This window comes from Mastomys coucha, unplaced genomic scaffold, assembly GCF_008632895.1.
Source record: "Mastomys coucha isolate ucsf_1 unplaced genomic scaffold, UCSF_Mcou_1 pScaffold5, whole genome shotgun sequence".
Taxonomy (NCBI): domain Eukaryota; kingdom Metazoa; phylum Chordata; class Mammalia; order Rodentia; family Muridae; genus Mastomys; species Mastomys coucha.
This window is the reverse complement of record NW_022196911.1, coordinates 49,431,667-49,449,449: the sequence shown is the minus strand read 5'-3', so window position 1 is coordinate 49,449,449 and position 17,783 is coordinate 49,431,667. Positions and strand designations below refer to the sequence as shown.

Here is a 17,783-nt window from a genome sequence, read left to right as displayed (position 1 = left end):
AAGGACTGTATTTGAGCCATCTACTTAATCAATTAGTGACTGATCTGACAGGACTGATCGTGCTGACAGACCAATCAGTTCACTGCTCCTTGCTGGGGCCAAAGGCTGCTCTACAGAGAGACCTTTCCTAAGACTCAAAACTTTCCCAGACTAAGGGCCAGGCAATACCAGCGTATACAGCTGCAGTCAGATAAGAAAGAATAAGATAGTTTTTATTTCCAGTGACTTTTTTTTTTTTGAGGGAATTAATAAGGAAGTGCTCCCAAGATATATGGGAAAAAATCAGTGGCTATAAAAAAAAATTAGAGAAACGATGAAACCAATAAAAACCGACCCAAAATGTTAAAAACGTATTATCAAAGAATAAGGAATAAACAGAGCTGTAACAAAGTATTTTAGCTAAAAAAGAATTCTGTAAGATAAAGGTAACTGACTCAAAATATTCCTAAAATTTCCCACCTTACTTTTAAAATAAAAAAAGCACCGCACTCCAACTCGTCCTCAAAGGAAGATGTGCCTTTCTGAGCAGGGCTTCCCTACACAGGCCAGCCAAGCCCTGAGATCCTTTCCTTCCTCCCTCCAAGGGCTGGGATTAAGAAAGTTTTTCACTTACAAATTACAGGGTTGAAAGCAAATTATCTGGAAAGGAATGCACTTTGGGATGATCTCAATGTTTCTCTGTCCAATACCAAATGCCGTGAAAGAAATGTAATGGAGAATGGCAGCTTGCTTCATAAGCTCAGCAAGTTTCGGTTGTAAACCTTGTTCTATGACCACAGCAGTGGGCAGGACACCGAGGCTTAGACAATTACAGTTTCATCTCCCTGGCAACGACAGATAGACCAGGACAAACATGTGACTCAGGCAAAGCTATCAGGAGTCCTTATCCAATCCAGAAATATATATACACATAAGAATAAGCCCTTCTCCTTCTACTCGGGCTAAACGATAGAAGATGGGGAAAGCCCGTTTCTAACAGAAGCCTAAGGGAGGAATGCCAACAAAGATAAGCTAAATAAAGCTAAGAGGTTAAAAACAAGCGTGAGGACTGGAATCTGGATCCCTTGCACCCATGAAAATGTCAGGCAAGTGTGGTAGCCTCATGTCATCCAGGTACCAGGAAGGCAGAAACAGAATCCCCTGAACAAGCTGGCTAGCCAGACTCACCCAAACTGGGAGTTCTGGTTTCAGAGAGGGACTATGCCTCAATATACAAGATGGGAAGCAACTTGATGTCAACCTTAGAACTCACACACACACACACACACACACACACACACACACACACACACACACACACACACTCACTCACATGCTTGTACCCATGCCATGAGAATGCACATGCACACACCACACATACATATCCAAATAATAAATAAATAAAATAACCATAGAAATATCTAGAAGTTTCAACAAGAATTTCTAACAATTGCTATTCAGTTTCTGAATTCAGTCATTTCCTACCCATTTATGAGTTAATAAGTCATACTACTATGTCCCATTGTGGATTATACGTGTGTGTGTGTGTGTGTGTGTGTGTGTGTGTGTGTGTGTGTATACACAGGCATGATGGCACATGCCTGTAATCCAAGCATTTGGGAAATTATAATAGTTTGAGGTTAAGACTGTGAAACTGGGCTGGTGAGATGGCTCAGTGGATAAGAACACTGATTGCTTTTCCGAAGGTCCTGAGTTCGGATCCCAGCAACCACATGGTGGCTCACAACCACCCGTAATGAGATCAGATGCCCTCTTCTGGTGTATCTGAAGACAGCTACAGTGAATTATGCCAGAGCGAGTGGGGCTGGAGCGAGCAGGGCCAGAGCAAGCAGGGCCTGCAGAGGTCCTGAGTTCAATTCCCAATAGCCATACACATGATGGCTCAAAGCCATCTGTATAGCTACAGTGTACTCATACACATTAAAAAAAAAAAAAAAAGAATGTGAAATAAGTTTAGCCTGAACTACATAATAAGTGCTAGTTGCAAAACACCAAAGAAAACAAAACATTTATAATCTAGAATTATTATACTTAACTTTGTATATAATACAAAGGTAATGACACTGTTAAAACTGCATACCTCCAATGTAAAACTGAAGTTACACGCTCATAAAACAAGTAAGTCAAAGTAGATTCTATGCCTAACTATGAGATCTGCAGCCCTTTAAAGAGGACATAGGCAGCAGTTTCCTGGCACTCAATTTGGTCATCACTTTTTGTATGACACCAAAGATATAGGTTACAAAAGAAAAACTAAACAATTTAAACCATGAAAAATTTCACAGGTTGTGCTTCAAATGATTCTATGTGCAGAGTAAGAAGGCAGTTCATGTAAGTGGAGAAAGGATGTGCAGATCGCATATCTAACAACAGACTCTTCTCAACACACATAAAAGATGTTAGTCTCAAGGCACAGCATAATAACTAATTTTTCAGCAATTGAAAAAATTGAAAATGTTACCTCATTTGAAGAACTTTCTTGCCAACTTGACACAGGAACAATTTCACTTGAGTTAACATAATTGCTGACATTTGGAAATAGTTCTTCAAAAGATACATTTTGCACTGGAGACAAATCAATCTATACAATAATATAACTCCTTTTAAAGTTTTAAAACCAACTAGCTTTAGGTAATTAACATTGAAAGTACTATGTTATTGAAGCATTTTCTTGAACATTTGATGCACAAATAACTTCATTTGAATAAATATAATTAATTACATTTAGAAATAACTCTTCAAATTATATTTAAACGTGGATAAATCAATGTATAAATAATTTTCTCACTAAAGCCAAACAGAATATAAAATCACAAATACTGGCAACAATGTACAGGGACTGGAAACTTGCACATTGCTAATAAGGTTGCAAAGTGATGCAAACCCTATGGAAACGACTTTCTAGAAAACTTAAAAGTGACTTTATGACTTAGAAATTCTACTCCTGGTATATTCTCAGAGGGACTGAAAATAGGGAACTTATACTTGTACACATGTATAATTTTACCCCCAGTGTTCATAACAACCAAAGTACAAACAACCAAAATGTCCACTGATTGACTGACACATAAATAAAATGCAATCTTATAACAGAGATGTTTTCATCTCTAAACTATAAATAATTTTGTGTGTGTGTGGTATGGTGTGTGTCTATGAGGTGTGGTGTGTGTGTGTGGTATGGTGTGTGTCTATGAGGTGTGGTGTGTGTATGTGTGTATGTGGTGTATTATGTGTGTGTGTCGTCTGTATGTGCATATATGTGGTATGCAGTGTGTGGTATGGTGTGTTGTGTGTGTGTGTATGGTGTGATATGTGTGGTGTGTGTGGTGTGGTGTGTGTATGTGTGTGTGCACATGTCTGTTGGTGTGCATATAACTCTGCATTATGTGAAAATCAGAGAACATCTTTCAGGAGTTGGTTTTTACCTTTCATAGTATGAGTTCTGTGGATAGAATTCAGATTGTAGGACGTGCCCTTACCCACTGAGTCACCTCACATTATCTATTTTTTAAAACTAGTTTATTTTATGTGTATGGATGCTAGTATGTCTATACACCATGTGTATGTAGTATCTGTTTAGGCCAGAAGAGGGTGTTAGATTCCCTGGAACTGGAGTTATGTTAGGAATCAAACCCCAGTCTTGTGGAAGAACAGCCAGTGATCTTAGCTACTGAACCCACATCTTCAGTCCTTGGAAGTAATTTCTGACACATGCTATCACATACATAAACTTGAAGGCACAATATTTGTGAATAACATTAGTCATAAAAGGAGGAATACTTCTGGGCATGGTGGAATATAATAATCCCATAATCCCAGCTACTAGGGGAGGTAGGAGCAGGAGGGTCAACCGATCCCAAGATAAGTCAAATCCTGCCTCAAAAACCAAGCAAAGGAGTAAGAAATGTGGGGTTTGAACTACATGAGGCACTTAATGTAGTTCACTTCATACATAGAAAATAGAGAGGTGACTGTCGGGGCCTGGGGGATGATTCTACAGGGAGTTACTTTTTAATAGGTATGAAATTTCAGTTTTATAAGATAAAAATAATTCTAGAGCCAGACAGAGATGATGGCTGCACAGAAATGTTCAATGCACAGCTAAACATGGTTAAAATTCTAAATTTTATATTACATATATAGATAGAAAGGCTGGTTATGGCAGTATATGTCTTTGAATCCAACCTTCCAAAGAGAGGGTTGGACTGATCTCCATGCATTCAAGGGCAGCCTGGTTTACACAGAGAGTTCAAGGCTAGTCAGGGCATGAGGGGAAGTAAAGGGAAGGGGTAGGGGGAGAAAAATTTGTGACCTGGCAAGTTTGGGTCTAGAGAGATGGCTCAGCCATTAAGAATGGCTCCTGCAAAGGACCTGAGTTTAGTTCCCAGCAACCTCATCACAAAGTTCACCACACTTGTACCTCCATCTGCAGGAGATCTGATACCTTCTTTTAGCTTCCATGGGCACTCACACGCAGGTGCACACACCCACACACAGACACATACATGTAATTAAAAATAAAATCTTTAGACAAAGCTCCCAAACAAACCACATAGAGAATATTTCCAATAAAAGTGTGTTTACATAGAAGAAAAGAATAGGCATTACTCTTTATGGGCAAATGCCCATGGTACAACATAGACAGATGGATGGGAAGAAGAGGTGTCAGAAAACAGATCCCATAAGGGCCAAAAGCTATACTTACCACAAACTCAGCCATGTCTGAAGATGGGGTACTTGTTAGCAGGGCTTTGCTTTGATTATCAGGAAGAATACAACCTTTTTTCTATAAATATTTACATAGTAGGAGATTATCAGAAAAATATTTTTAAAATGGTAATTCAAAGTTAGTACACTAGAGCTTATGTAATAATAGTACAATCCTTATTATGTGAATTAAATTTTAAACCACCTGATAGGAAACTGAAGAATTTTCTAGACTGAGTTAGGTCAAACAACTCTGAAGAGAATTATATATAATGACTGAACTACCAACCGAAGAGCATACATGGGCTGGACCTAGGTCCCCTGCACAGATATGGTAGACGTGCAGCTTGGTCTTCAATGCAGGTCATCCAACAACTAGAGTGCTGTGCCTGATTCTGTTGCCTTCCTGCCTGTGAATTTGTTCCCCTAACTGGGCTGCCCTATCTGGACTCTGTGTCAGGATGTGCCTAGTACTGCAGTGACTTGATGTGCCAGAGTGGGGCTCCCCCTTCCCAGAAGAGAAGGGGAGGAGGATATGGGGAAGGGGCTGTGTGAGGGGAGTACAAAGAGGAGGGGAGGTGGCAGTCAGGATGTAAAGTGAATAAATAAATTAATGGAAAAAAAAAGAATTCTATCTGGTGTAACAACTATATAAGAATGCTTAGCTTAAAATTATTAGTAATTTAGGAAAAGAAGCTGGAGTAATAAGTAGGGCACCCTGCTTTGATTATCTTTTTTAAACAGCCTTAAAGTTATTTTTAGAATTTCTTTAGTTCCTAGGCTACTGTACTTTTTAATATGTAGTTTCAGTCTTTTAATTTAAATACTGTAAATTGTCTCACTGCCATAACAAAATGTCAGACAGGAAGTAAGAGAGGAAGGGTTCACTGCGGCTCACTGTTCAAGGGTACAAATCCACTGTGGTGGAGAAGGCATGTTGGTGGAAGCTGGCCACATTGCATTCATGGTCAGGGAGCAGAGAGAGATGAGGGAGTGCTTGTGCTTAGCCTTTTAGCTTTGTTCTATGTGGTCCAGGACCCCAGCACATGGGATGTTGTCACTCATATGCAGGGTGGGTCTTTTACCTCAGTTAACCAAATCTATACCAATCACTCATAGACATGACCATAGAATCTTGTAGATGATTCTAGGTCCTATCAAGCTGATGACCAATTTGATGATTATACATGCCCAAGGAAGTTAAATCTGTTGGTGAAGACACTGCTAGGGCCAGCACATTTTGAATTTTTATCAATATTGTTCCTAATCTACCACAGTTCTTCCTCTTTTTTATGGTGGGGTCTTTTATGAAAGTTTGCTATTTGTTTTGTAAATGTATGTAGTTTTTAAGTTAAATAGTTATTAAGAAATTCTTATGTAAATATAGTTGAAGAATTTGTTTAAATCAGAATTTTCCCAAGCAGCTTAAAAATTACATTTCATGACATGCACAAGCCATTACAAGACACATACAGAAGTATAAATAAAATATAATAAAAACTTTGGAACATTACTAAACAGTTACAATGATAACCCATGTTTCAGTTTGATATGTATTAAATGGTAAGTTTATAAGTATATTGTATTCAATATTTTTATTATTCAAGTTTTTTCTCCCATATTTTAATGTATGTTTTAATGGAAAGACTCTATATAGACAAAGTGGGAGTGGAGAGCAGGAGAGAAACGGGAGGGGAAGTGGAGAGGTAAAGGTGCATGAGGAGAGGGAAGCTTGAAGAGACCAAGAGGAAAAAAGAAAAGTTGATTGACAGGGGGATAAGAGAAAGGAAAGCTAGACAACAGTAGAAAGATAAAGAGACAGCACCACGGGTTGGGGATGGGGGGAAGGGGTAGTGTGGAGCAGGGAGACTGGTACTAAGATAGAGACAGGAGTCAGAGACAGCGTGACACTGAAAGAGAGAAAACACAGGCAACAAAGAAGAAAGAAACAGTAGAAAAGCAAAGCTGAAGTGTATGGACAGAGCGACAGGTGGACAGCTTTATTTCCAGCAACTAGCTGCCCTTCTAAATCTTGGATTCCATAAGCCCATTGCGCCTTTCTGGTAAGTCTCTCCTCTCAAATAGGTGATTATTATGTGATACTAAATTTGGATCTGGAACCCGAACTCTGATATAAAACCAAAAATCAAAGCTAAGTCTGTGTTAGTTTTGTTCCATTTTTACTTTTTTTTACTCTGGTTTTCTTCTGACATCATCTATTTAAACTAATCTAGAATGGATTATTAAGAAAATTGTTATAAAAACCATATGGGTACATTTCTTGGTTTTGAATATATTAGCTCTAACTTATTAACTATGTACTTTTAATATCTTTACATGAATAATGAGGACTAGTCTACTTTTAGATTGATGCAGAGAGAACCTGTAGATTCTAGAGAAGAGACACTCAGTGAACTAGCTCTAGCATCATTCTGGCAGCCTTGGGGTCTCTGTTCAGATTTCCGAGAACAAAGAACCTGCTGGCACACTGCAAAGGGTATGTTTAGGGATAACTGAGCTGCAGTATCTTTAGATCTATATCAGCTGTCAAGCTGAGGCCATCACCTTAGCCTCCAGCCATGTCCTGAACACAACAGCATAATATAGACTTAGGTGATGCAAAGTCTCTGCTTCAGAACTCCTCATTAGATCCAGGCAGCCACTGTCCAATCCCTCCCTCACTTCTTTTCTCATCTGCTCCAATCAGTCACTGGAACTCTTAATTATAACTCAGAACCCGCGTTGCAGGAGTCCCAATGATATACAACTATCAACTCTCAGTTACAAAGCATTAGCTAGCATATGTTGGCATATAGCTTGCATGCAGCTATAGAATTTAGCTGCACCCTATTTACTCTGTATTTGTTAAGAAATTCTGTATTTCTAGATCATTCTAATCAGTACATTTTATAGCCTTCCTAAGAATTATGAGTTAATAAAATACCAGGGCTTACCAGCACAAGTTCCAGGGGCTGAGGCAGCAGAGCATCGCTGACTGCATTGCTTTCAGGAGCTGAACTAAGAGGGGAGTGCAGAGCCTTGCTGTCTGGATGACCGGAGCTCAACTTTGCTTGAACAAATGGATCTCTATCTTCAGATTCGTTTTCAAGCTGAAATAATTCATAATATGAAATGTAATCCACAATGCTATAAAGCATTCTCAGGTATCCTATTACTTCTTCTAGCTCTGCAAAAAATAAGATTTAAACTGGAAGACAAATGATTTTCTAGGAAAAAAGAATATAGGGATATATATATATACATATATATATTATATATACACACACACATATATATTTGTGTATATGTATATATGTATATATATATACATCTCACATGTGTGTGTGTGTGTGTATACACATCCAGCACTATAAAAAAGCAACCCAAAGTCTGACATATGCTTACAAAATAATGCATTCAGAGGAAGCTCTGCTCTCAGGTGCTCTAACATGCCCAGGATCAGAGGTGAGGAGGACACAATATCTGTCCGAATACAGGGAGTAACTGGGACCAGCAGGACCAGGCACACAGGAACTCCGCCAGCCCAGTGGCTCAGGTTCCTTCTGGTCTCACAACACCCAGAGGAAGCTCTACTCCCAGGTGCTCTAACATGCCCAGGAACAGAGGTGAGGAGGACACAAGATCTGTCCCAACACCAGGAGTAACTGGGACCAGCAGGATCCAGGCACACAGGAACTCTGCCAGCCTAGTGGCTTGGGTTGCTTCCAGTCTGTCTGGGCTGACCAGTGCCCTGAGCAGACATTGGGTACAAGCTCCACAGCCAGTTCCAAAACTACCAGAGGAAGCTCCACTCCCAGGTGCTCTAACAAGCCCAGGATCACAGGATTCCAGAGAAAGCTTGACTCTGAGGAGTTCTGACACAACCAGGATCACAGGAAGGACAGGCTAAATCTGAACTAGAGATAACCAGATGGCAGGAGGGAAGCATAAGAATGAATATAAGCAACACAAACCAAGGTTACTTGGCATCATCAGAACTCAATACTCCCACCACTGCAAGTCCTGGACACACCATCACATGGGAAAAGCAAGATTCAGATATAAAATCACTTCTCATAATGATGATACAGGACTTTAAGAAAGATATAAATAGCACCCTCTAAGAAATACAGAAGAACACAGGTAAACAGCTAGAAGTCCTTCAAGAAAAAACACAAAAATCCCTTAAGGAACTACAGGAAAACACAATCAAACAGGTGAAGGAAATGAGCAAAACCATCCAGAATCTAAAAATTGAAATAGAAACAATAAAGAAATCAGAAAGAGAGACAACCCTGGAGATACAAAACCTAGGAAAGAAATCAGGAGTTGTAGATGCGAGCATCACCAACAGAATACAAGAAATAGAAGAGAGAATCTCAGGGGTAGAAGACACCATAGAAAACATTGACACACCAGTCAAAGAAAATAGAAAAAGCAAAAAGCTCCTAACCCAAAACATCCAGGAAATCTAGGATACAATGAGAAGACCAAACCTAAGCATAATAGGTATAGAAGAGAGTGAAGACTCCTAAGATAATGGGCCAGTAAATATCTTCAACAAAATTATAGAAGAAAACTTCCCTAACCTAAAGAAAGAGATGCCCATGAACATACAAGAAGCCTATAGAACTCCAAGTAGACTGGACCAGAAAAGAAATTCCTCCCGACACATAAAAATCAAAACACAAATGCACTAAACAAAGAAAGAATTTTAAAAGCAGTAGGGAAAAAGGTCAAGTAACATATAAAGGCAGGCCTATCAGAATTACACCAGACTTCTCACCAGAGACTATGAAAGCTAGAAGATCCTGGGCAGATGTCATATAGACTCTACAAGAACACAAATGCCAGCCTAGGCTACTATACCCAGTAAAACTCTCAATTACCATAGATGGAGAAAACAAGATATTCCATGACAAAACAAAAGTTATACAATATCTTTCCACAAATCCAGCCCTACAAAGGATAATAGATGAAAAACATCAACATAAGGATCAAAACTACACCCTAGAAGAAGCAAGAAAGCAATCTTTCAACAAATTCACACAAACCTAATTCTACCTCTTACAACAAAAACAACAGGAAGTAACAGTTACTTTTTCTTAATATCTTAATATGAAAACTAATATTACCAACATATCCTAAGCGATTGAAATCCAAAAATATGAGGAATTAGAAATTTATTGACTGTCATTCAATGGTCTCTCTAATTTGGTAATTGGAGAAATAGGTCCAATATTATACAATCCATATACACTTTCAGCTTGTTTGTTCATGACAGTGTCTTGCTGTGTACAACATAATGGTCTTGAGATCTTGCTTCTCCTATCTCAGCCTCTCTATTAGTAGTATTGTTTATTTCATGTTTTTACACTATACTATGGTTTTCAGAACAGCTTATATATTTTAAAAGTATTTATATACCCAAAAGAAATGTAGACAATTAAATTGGGAGGGGGTTTATAAGAGAACAACAAAGAGTGAGACTGAATGCTTTGCTTGATGTTTATAACTCTTGTATCAAGTTACCACAGTAAGAACCAAGACTTTAAGCTCTACTAAATACAAAACAAACAAACAAACAAACAAAAACACTTTATATATTTATGTTAATTTAAGAAAATATCAGTAGTGATGTATTATTTTGAAATATACAATTAATATGTCTGGAGTTATTTAAAATTTATATTAAGAAAAATGTATGCATTTTCAGTATTGCCGTAGACAAGCATCTACATAAGACTGTCAAATTGATTGTTGTTTTATATCAAATAACTTTTATAATACTCATTTTTATTGTTATAGTACTTTATAAATTTTAAAGAATATGACAAAAAAAGATATTGTATGTATTGAAGGGGGAATCTCTGGGAGGAGTTGGGGTACAAAAAGAAAACAAGAATGTGATTTAATTCTATTTACTTAAAATATTTTTAAATATTAAAAAATTCAGACAAATTAAAATCATGTAACTTTTTTCATTATAATGCAGTAAAACTTAAAAAAATAATGCATTCAAAATATTTAAATAAAATATCTGGTAAAAGACAAAAGAGTTTGAACCCAGTTTTCACATAAAGCACATTAGTCAAAGTCAACACAAAATCCCTCACCAAAAAAAAAAAAAAAAAAATCATTAGAATTTCTTACTGATGGGTTTCCTTGCTAACATGTTTGCCTTTTCCCAATTTATCCCCTAAACTATACAAAAGGAAGAAAGGGGACTTTAAATCAAGAAAGACCTGCCAGAAACTACTAAAAATGGTGAAAATGGAAGCCTGTTTTCTCAGCTATAAGATAGATATCATTAAACAAGCAAGAGACAAACAAAACAACTGACTGGATGATATCTATATTTAAAAAAAAATACAATTAATGAAAGGCTTTCAAACTCCAAGCCAAATTCACTACAGGCCTCAGCATGAAATGCCACCCTGGTTACATGCAACTCTGTGCCTTAATAAATACTGTATACCTACTCACTGAAAGGAAATCAGAAAAGTGTAAAATATATTTCTATTCTCTTTTATTAAACTTATATAAAGCAAAAATTCATGTATGGTCTGCATAGGTTTTTCACAAACTTGAATAAATCTTATGTTCCAAAATGCCTTTTCTATTGCTCGAAATACACAGAAAATAATTTCTATATGTGTTAATTAAAATCATGCCTTTTATCAGTGCAATTATTTGTATAGTTATCCTGTTTCAATACTTGCCTTTTTATTTGTTTTTTTGGTTGTTGGAGGGCCAGTTTTCTCAGCAAATACAACCTCAGAAGCTGCATTTTCTACAAATGAAAACATCATTCTATTTAATCAGCCATTAACTGGAAGTACAGAAAGACAGAGAATTCAAAATCAAAATAGAAACCAAACCAAGCCCTTTGTTTTAATAACTTTACCTCTTTTACAGAAGGAAAAACTTAATGTGTATTGAATAATCTAACTCGCCTCAGACAGAAGAAAAGATCCTTTAAAGATTTATGTCAGGCAAGGCTGGAGGTAGCCCAGTGGTTAAGAGCACTGACTGCTCTTGCAGAGGACCTGTGCTTGATTGCCAGCACCCGCATGGTAGCTCACAACCATCAGTAACTGAAGTTCCAGGAGCTCCAATGCTTACTATGGGTACTGTATATGTATGGTATACACATTTACATACATGCACCTCCCATAAAATAAAAGCCCATCTCAGAGCTCCATGGTTCACAGAAGTAAAGACATGGTTTACTTATGAGTTAGCTGGGATGTGTGCAGGTGAATGAAGTTCTTTATTTCTCCCCCCTTGTATTTAAACACTCCCTTTCTACTATGACCTTCCTCTGGGTATTTAGTCATTTACTTATGAATGAAATGAGGTTTCTATGTTGCCCAGACTTGAATTCCTAGGTATAAGCCATTCTCCTGCCTCAGCGTCCTGAGTAGCAATCATTTCAGGTACCTGCCACTATTCCTGGCTCTATTGGCATTGAAAACAAATTCAAGCATGGCCTGTGTCATTTAAACTTCTCCTGTGCTCCATATTCCCCACTTGTGCACCACCTCTCACCTGTGGCTGCATTTCTTCCAAGGACTCCTTTAGCTTACTACAACACTGCATAGCCCACTGGACAATAGGTAGGGATATGACTATGGAGGATAACACCACATACAAAGAGCTGGAAGAATTTTGGTCTCTAGCTTTAAATACTCACTGACTCCCAAATGCCTGCATTGTACACACACTTAACTTCTAAAGATGGGCTTTTTGGCTTGTCACTCAGACCACCTTGATCCTTTCCAAAATTCCCCTATGAAAATGGCACATGTCCTACCCTTTTCAATGACATTTGTATAACTAATTAAGGAAACATTGAAAAAAGGAGGAATACAGAAGCAGACAGAATTCCAGAACCACTACCCTGCCCAACCATCATGTTTTTAAAATAATATTTTCCATCACAAAGCAAAACTTTTGATTTGAAAAGACCTAGGTACAACCAGGATTTTTTTTTGTACCGTGAGTACTCTCCTATGAATGCTTTTCTCTCTCGTTTGTGTTTTTTGGTGCTCAGTATAAATTAGTGCAACTAATTATTACCTGATGCTAAATTCGAAGTATACTTTGGTTCTGGAGAAATATGTTGGGCCGCTAATGTCATCCCTCTGTAATAAGAACAAATTAGTAATATTTTCTAATCTTTCAGTAACTTTCTTTTTCTCTTTTTAAAAGTTTTATTTATTTATTATTTATATGAGTACACTGTAGTTGTCTTCAGACATCCCAGAAGAGGGCGTCAGATCTCATTACAGGTGGTTGTGATCCACCATGTGGTTCCTGGGGTTTGAACTCAGGACCTCTGGAAGAGCAGTCACTGTTCTTAACCACTGAGCCATCTCTCCAGCCCCGTAGTAACTTTCAATTATCCTCAAATTATACTGAAAGTAAAGATGTGCAATTAATTATTCTGGAGGGGAAATACAGCTGATTATAAAAATGCATCATGTTTATAGTAATAGTTAACAATAACATGCACTTACATGTTTATCAGTGTGGCACGTGTCTATAGAGGAAAACCATAATGTTTAGAATTACACAGACTGGAGTTTAAGACAGATCTGCTACTCATATTTTAGGGGTCTTGAAAAAGCTATCCAACCTGGCCTCAGTCTTATTTACCTTATTTATGCAAAAGAGATAGCAAGCCTGCTACCCAAGAATCTGGTATGATACTTTTGATCTGAGTGAGGTTTTTGGAGACGAATATCTTTCTGTCTTTGTAACTTTCACAAATGAGATTGTGTTTCATTCTAACTGAAGACATAGGAGAGGATGAGCTAGTATGATAATGTATAAGGATCTAAAGGATTCAGTATTTGAACAAAAGATGATCTGAACAAGATGGAAGATTTCCTTGAAGATGAGAGTTGACAGCCAGATGTGAGAGCAGATTCTTGTACTGGTGAATTGAAAAGTTGGCTCAGTGAAGAGCAAACTGCTTTCTCTCATTTCCCTTTAAGCTCTGATGTCCAAATAGAACGCCTTGCTTCTGACTGAACCTCTTCTTACTAATGCATCTCAGGTATTCTCTTAATAAACAGCAATTTTTAGATGATAATGAGTCCACTGTATTAGCACAGCTCCCAACTCCTACTATTATCCATTAACCATCCCCTCTGGCCTGGCTCACACTCAGTGTGCTATGGGAAGAGCAGTTCTGCCTGGCTCCTTCTCTAGTTCTTGTTACCCTTGACCAGCACAACACGCAAATACTTGTCTAATGCTGTTTTTCTCTGGCATTGGATCAATATGATCTGGAAGTGGAGTTCTTCCATTCTGTAAGTTGTCTATTTTCTCATGCTTTCTAAAAGTATTTATTGACAGTTAAATTATTTTAAAATTTTCACAATCTGCTTTAGTCATGTTGAAAATCTTTTATTTATTTATTTACATCACAAATGCTACCCCACCTCCCGGTACCCCTGTCCCCCAAACTCCCCGGAACAGGGTCCCTTCCTCTATCCCCCTTCCCTTAAGTGGTTCTCAACACCTTTGGAACAAAATAAAAATCCTACCCTCAAGACCTTTCCTAGTTAAGATTGTGGCTACCCTCTTGAACTTAGATCCTGCCTCTCTCACAAATACTCAGTTTAGTGCACATGCCCTGAACCAGCTGCTTCCTCTAGTAACACCCTTCTCTCCTGAGTCTTCCCCATGGCAAGTCTACCATTTTTTTTTTACAAGAGCCTCATCAAGAGAGGCTTTAATTAAGAGATTGACATCACTTAATAATAACCACCTCCACAATAATTCCTCTAAAACAGAGTTCTGAGTGTTTTTAATAATTAGAAAAATAATTCTATTTAATGTTAATATTCCTAGGTCCTATTTATTGTTAATGTTCCTAGGGGCCAAAAGAGGTCATTCTGTTCTTAAACTTACAAAGCTACATATAAAACTAAGTAATCAGTGTGTATTTCTCGAGACTTTCAATGTTATACTGAATAGTATACATGATTAGAGTCAAACAGACCAGGGTTAAAGTCTGCATTGCTACTTTTTGTCAACTCACAATGAATACAGAATTTTTTCTTTCAGATTACCAAAAATCTAAGAAATTAGAAGTCTAATTCAATTTAGCTAGATGTATAATTGCTTGCAATCCACAAATGTTTAATATTTTCCCTATTATACTGATTTTATTTAATATGAATTTAGACAGAGAAAGGTGCCTTTTCATCTGCTTACATTAAGAGAAAATTCATTTTGCCAATTGTGCATCAATTCTATAGACTTTCAAAAAGCCAGACTAAGATAGAACCAAAGAATGGAAGAACAAGCTTGAAATGATTACAATCAGCTCACTAAGGTGGATATCCAAAGCTGTCTATTAATAGCCAGCATGAGTTAATAAAGGCTTGACTGACAAATCTCTACAAAATTAAGCCTGATTCAATTTTGACAAAATAACTTCGGTAAGATAAAAATACACCTGCTGATTTTTATAAAACATTATTTAACATATGTGCTCTTAACCCAAACTGTGGAGTCAGTCATTACCACTTTCTCTCTCATTGCACCTCTGGATCTACCAAAAAATCATGTTTATTCTATTTTCAAATATCCTAGAAGCTCAGTCTATGACCCCAGAGCCCTCCTTGGCTAGTCCTTCTGTCTAAAGTGCTCAATGCTCAACTTACTCAAATGATGTGTTTCCAATGACAATCTCCCCACCACACTGTTTAAGGGAGCAGGCCTCAGCCCAACACCCCAGAGCCCGTCTTGCTTTCTTTTCCTCAGTAGCCTTCTTTACAACACAGCATGTGGCAGCATAGGTACCTGCCTAATGTCTACCTCTCCAGGACGGAGTATGGACTTGATGCGGGCAGCGTTTTTGTGTTTAATTGATTTTACTCCCTTCTGTATGCCAGCAATTAGAATATTCCTGGCACAGAGTAAGTGCTCAGCAGACACTGAGTGAATGAAGTTCATCTGACTTTCTGGGATGGCAGTCATCACTATTACAGAACTTTTACACCGTAAGGAGTTTTGAAAAGCACAACATCAAATGTTTTAGTTCTTACATTTTTCTATGGCATTTCTCATAGGTTTCTGAAGAGGAACCTATCAAAGGGAAAAAAAAACAATGCATTAGACATAAAGATAATTCAAAGGTGCCCCTGAAGATAAAATTATCCTGGATAAAAATAAATATTTCTCTTCAACATACATAGTAACTGAACTTCCAATTTTGTGTTTGACTGTTTTATAGTGTTTTTTGTATGTCTCTTAAATCAGACAAAGATATTGTGAAAATATCAAAGTAAAACATAACAAAAAGGTATTATGAAATGTTAAAGATACATAAATATTTAGATAGTTCTTTATAATCTGGTTGTCTGTCACAACTATTATCTTGGGAATTTTACAATAATCATGTCAACCAAACACACCAATTTATTTTTCTCAATCTTACATGTGAGAAAATACTGGCTGGTTGGTTACAAAATCCACCAACTGCCTTCTCATGTATTTAGCAGAATCAATGGAGTTCAGGCACAGTAAGAAAGACTATCTCAAAAACTAGGGTGAGCCAGCGAGGTGAATAAGATCAACAGCTTGCCAAGCGTGCACCAGGCCCTAGGTTCAATCTCTAGCCCTGCAAACAAAATAACAATAGCAAAAAAGACCGAGTTAGGCTGGGAGAAGCCTCAGTCAGTAGAGTTGCCAATTATGCATGAAGACCTGAGTTTGAACCCCAGGGCTCATGTTGTGGAAGTAAAGACCCAACTCCCAAAAATTGTCCTCTGATCTTTACAAGTATATCTTGGCACACACACACACACACACACACACACACACACACACATATGCACTCTCATCTATATGTTAAGTAACTGTAATTTTAAAAATTCGGGGATGGCAAGATGGTTCACTGGGTAAAGGTGCTTGTTCCCAAGGACGACAATGTGAATTTCATCCCCAGGATTTCTCCAGGTTGTTCTCTAAACTCTGTATTTGCACTAAGGTGCATGCAAATGCTCATGCATCATGCATACACATAATAAATAAATAAAATGTGAACAATAAAATAAAGCCCAAATGTACTAAAACTATTACTAGTTATTAATTTGAAGCCAGAAGCAATCTCAGCTTATAGGCTTAGTTTGGAAATCATTTAGGAGGGAAGAGAACCTTACTTTCATTTTCCAACACACATGAGGGATTTTCCTATGAGAGAAAAAAAAGAATGTAAAAACTCACTCAAAACAGCAGAGAGGTTTGCAAACTGTGGCACCTTCTCTACAGCTACTGCTTTACTGGTGTCTAGAAGAGTAGAATTCTTGTAGAACATGTAATCTTCCAACTTGGTATGCTCCCAATCTAAAAAGAAAAACACATTATAGTACACACACACACACACACACACACACACACACACACACACACACACATGCACACACATGCACCAATAAGCTAAGCTAAGTAAGTATATAAATAAATGTAATTTTAAAGTGATACATAACTTTGAAAAATCTACATGTGACAGGTTACTCCCTGCCCCTGAACTGAGGGTCCTATCCACTCTAGACTATGGTAATTAAAGGTCTAGAATGATGGAACACAAGGACAAGTCACAATGGCATCAGGCTAATAGTCTATCTAGAGCCTAGTCCTAGCCTCTGTCCTTCCTCATCTTCCATCTAGATTTTTGCTCTACAGAGATCGCCGAGCTGCAGGACAGCAGCACACACATAACTGGCTCTCTCTGCATTTGCTGGACTCCTCTCTGTTCATGAAGCCTCATGTAAGTGAGCAACAGTCACACTGCTATTACCTGGTATCAGTTTTAGCCTTCTATTGACCTCAGCTATGGAAGAATGGTGTTCTCCTTGTTGCATCCTTGTCTGTACCTTTCTCACTGTCCACACATAACATATCATCAGATTTATTTTTTTTATGTTTGGTGTGATGGTTTGTATATGCTTGGCCCAGAGAGTGGCACTATTAGAAGTTGTGGTCCTGCCTCCACATCAAAGCAGATACATTGAAACTAATGGAAGAGAAAGTAGGGAAGAACCTCAAGCAAATAG

General features: G+C 37.7%; 1 protein-coding gene across 1 annotated transcript in view; it reads right to left on the bottom strand.

The window, feature by feature from the left end:
• Meikin (meiotic kinetochore factor) overlaps positions 1 to 17,783 on the bottom strand; it is a 45,665-nt gene that overhangs the window by 12,159 nt on the left and 15,723 nt on the right. Inside the window, exons 6-12 of the mRNA XM_031351067.1 lie at positions 16,954 to 17,073; positions 15,774 to 15,813; positions 12,790 to 12,854; positions 11,430 to 11,500; positions 7,662 to 7,817; positions 4,706 to 4,786; positions 2,462 to 2,581 (exon numbers count right to left, since the gene is read on the bottom strand). Coding sequence (XP_031206927.1) covers positions 2,462 to 2,581; positions 4,706 to 4,786; positions 7,662 to 7,817; positions 11,430 to 11,500; positions 12,790 to 12,854; positions 15,774 to 15,813; positions 16,954 to 17,073 — 653 coding nt within the window. The remainder of the gene's footprint in view (positions 1 to 2,461; positions 2,582 to 4,705; positions 4,787 to 7,661; positions 7,818 to 11,429; positions 11,501 to 12,789; positions 12,855 to 15,773; positions 15,814 to 16,953; positions 17,074 to 17,783) is intronic.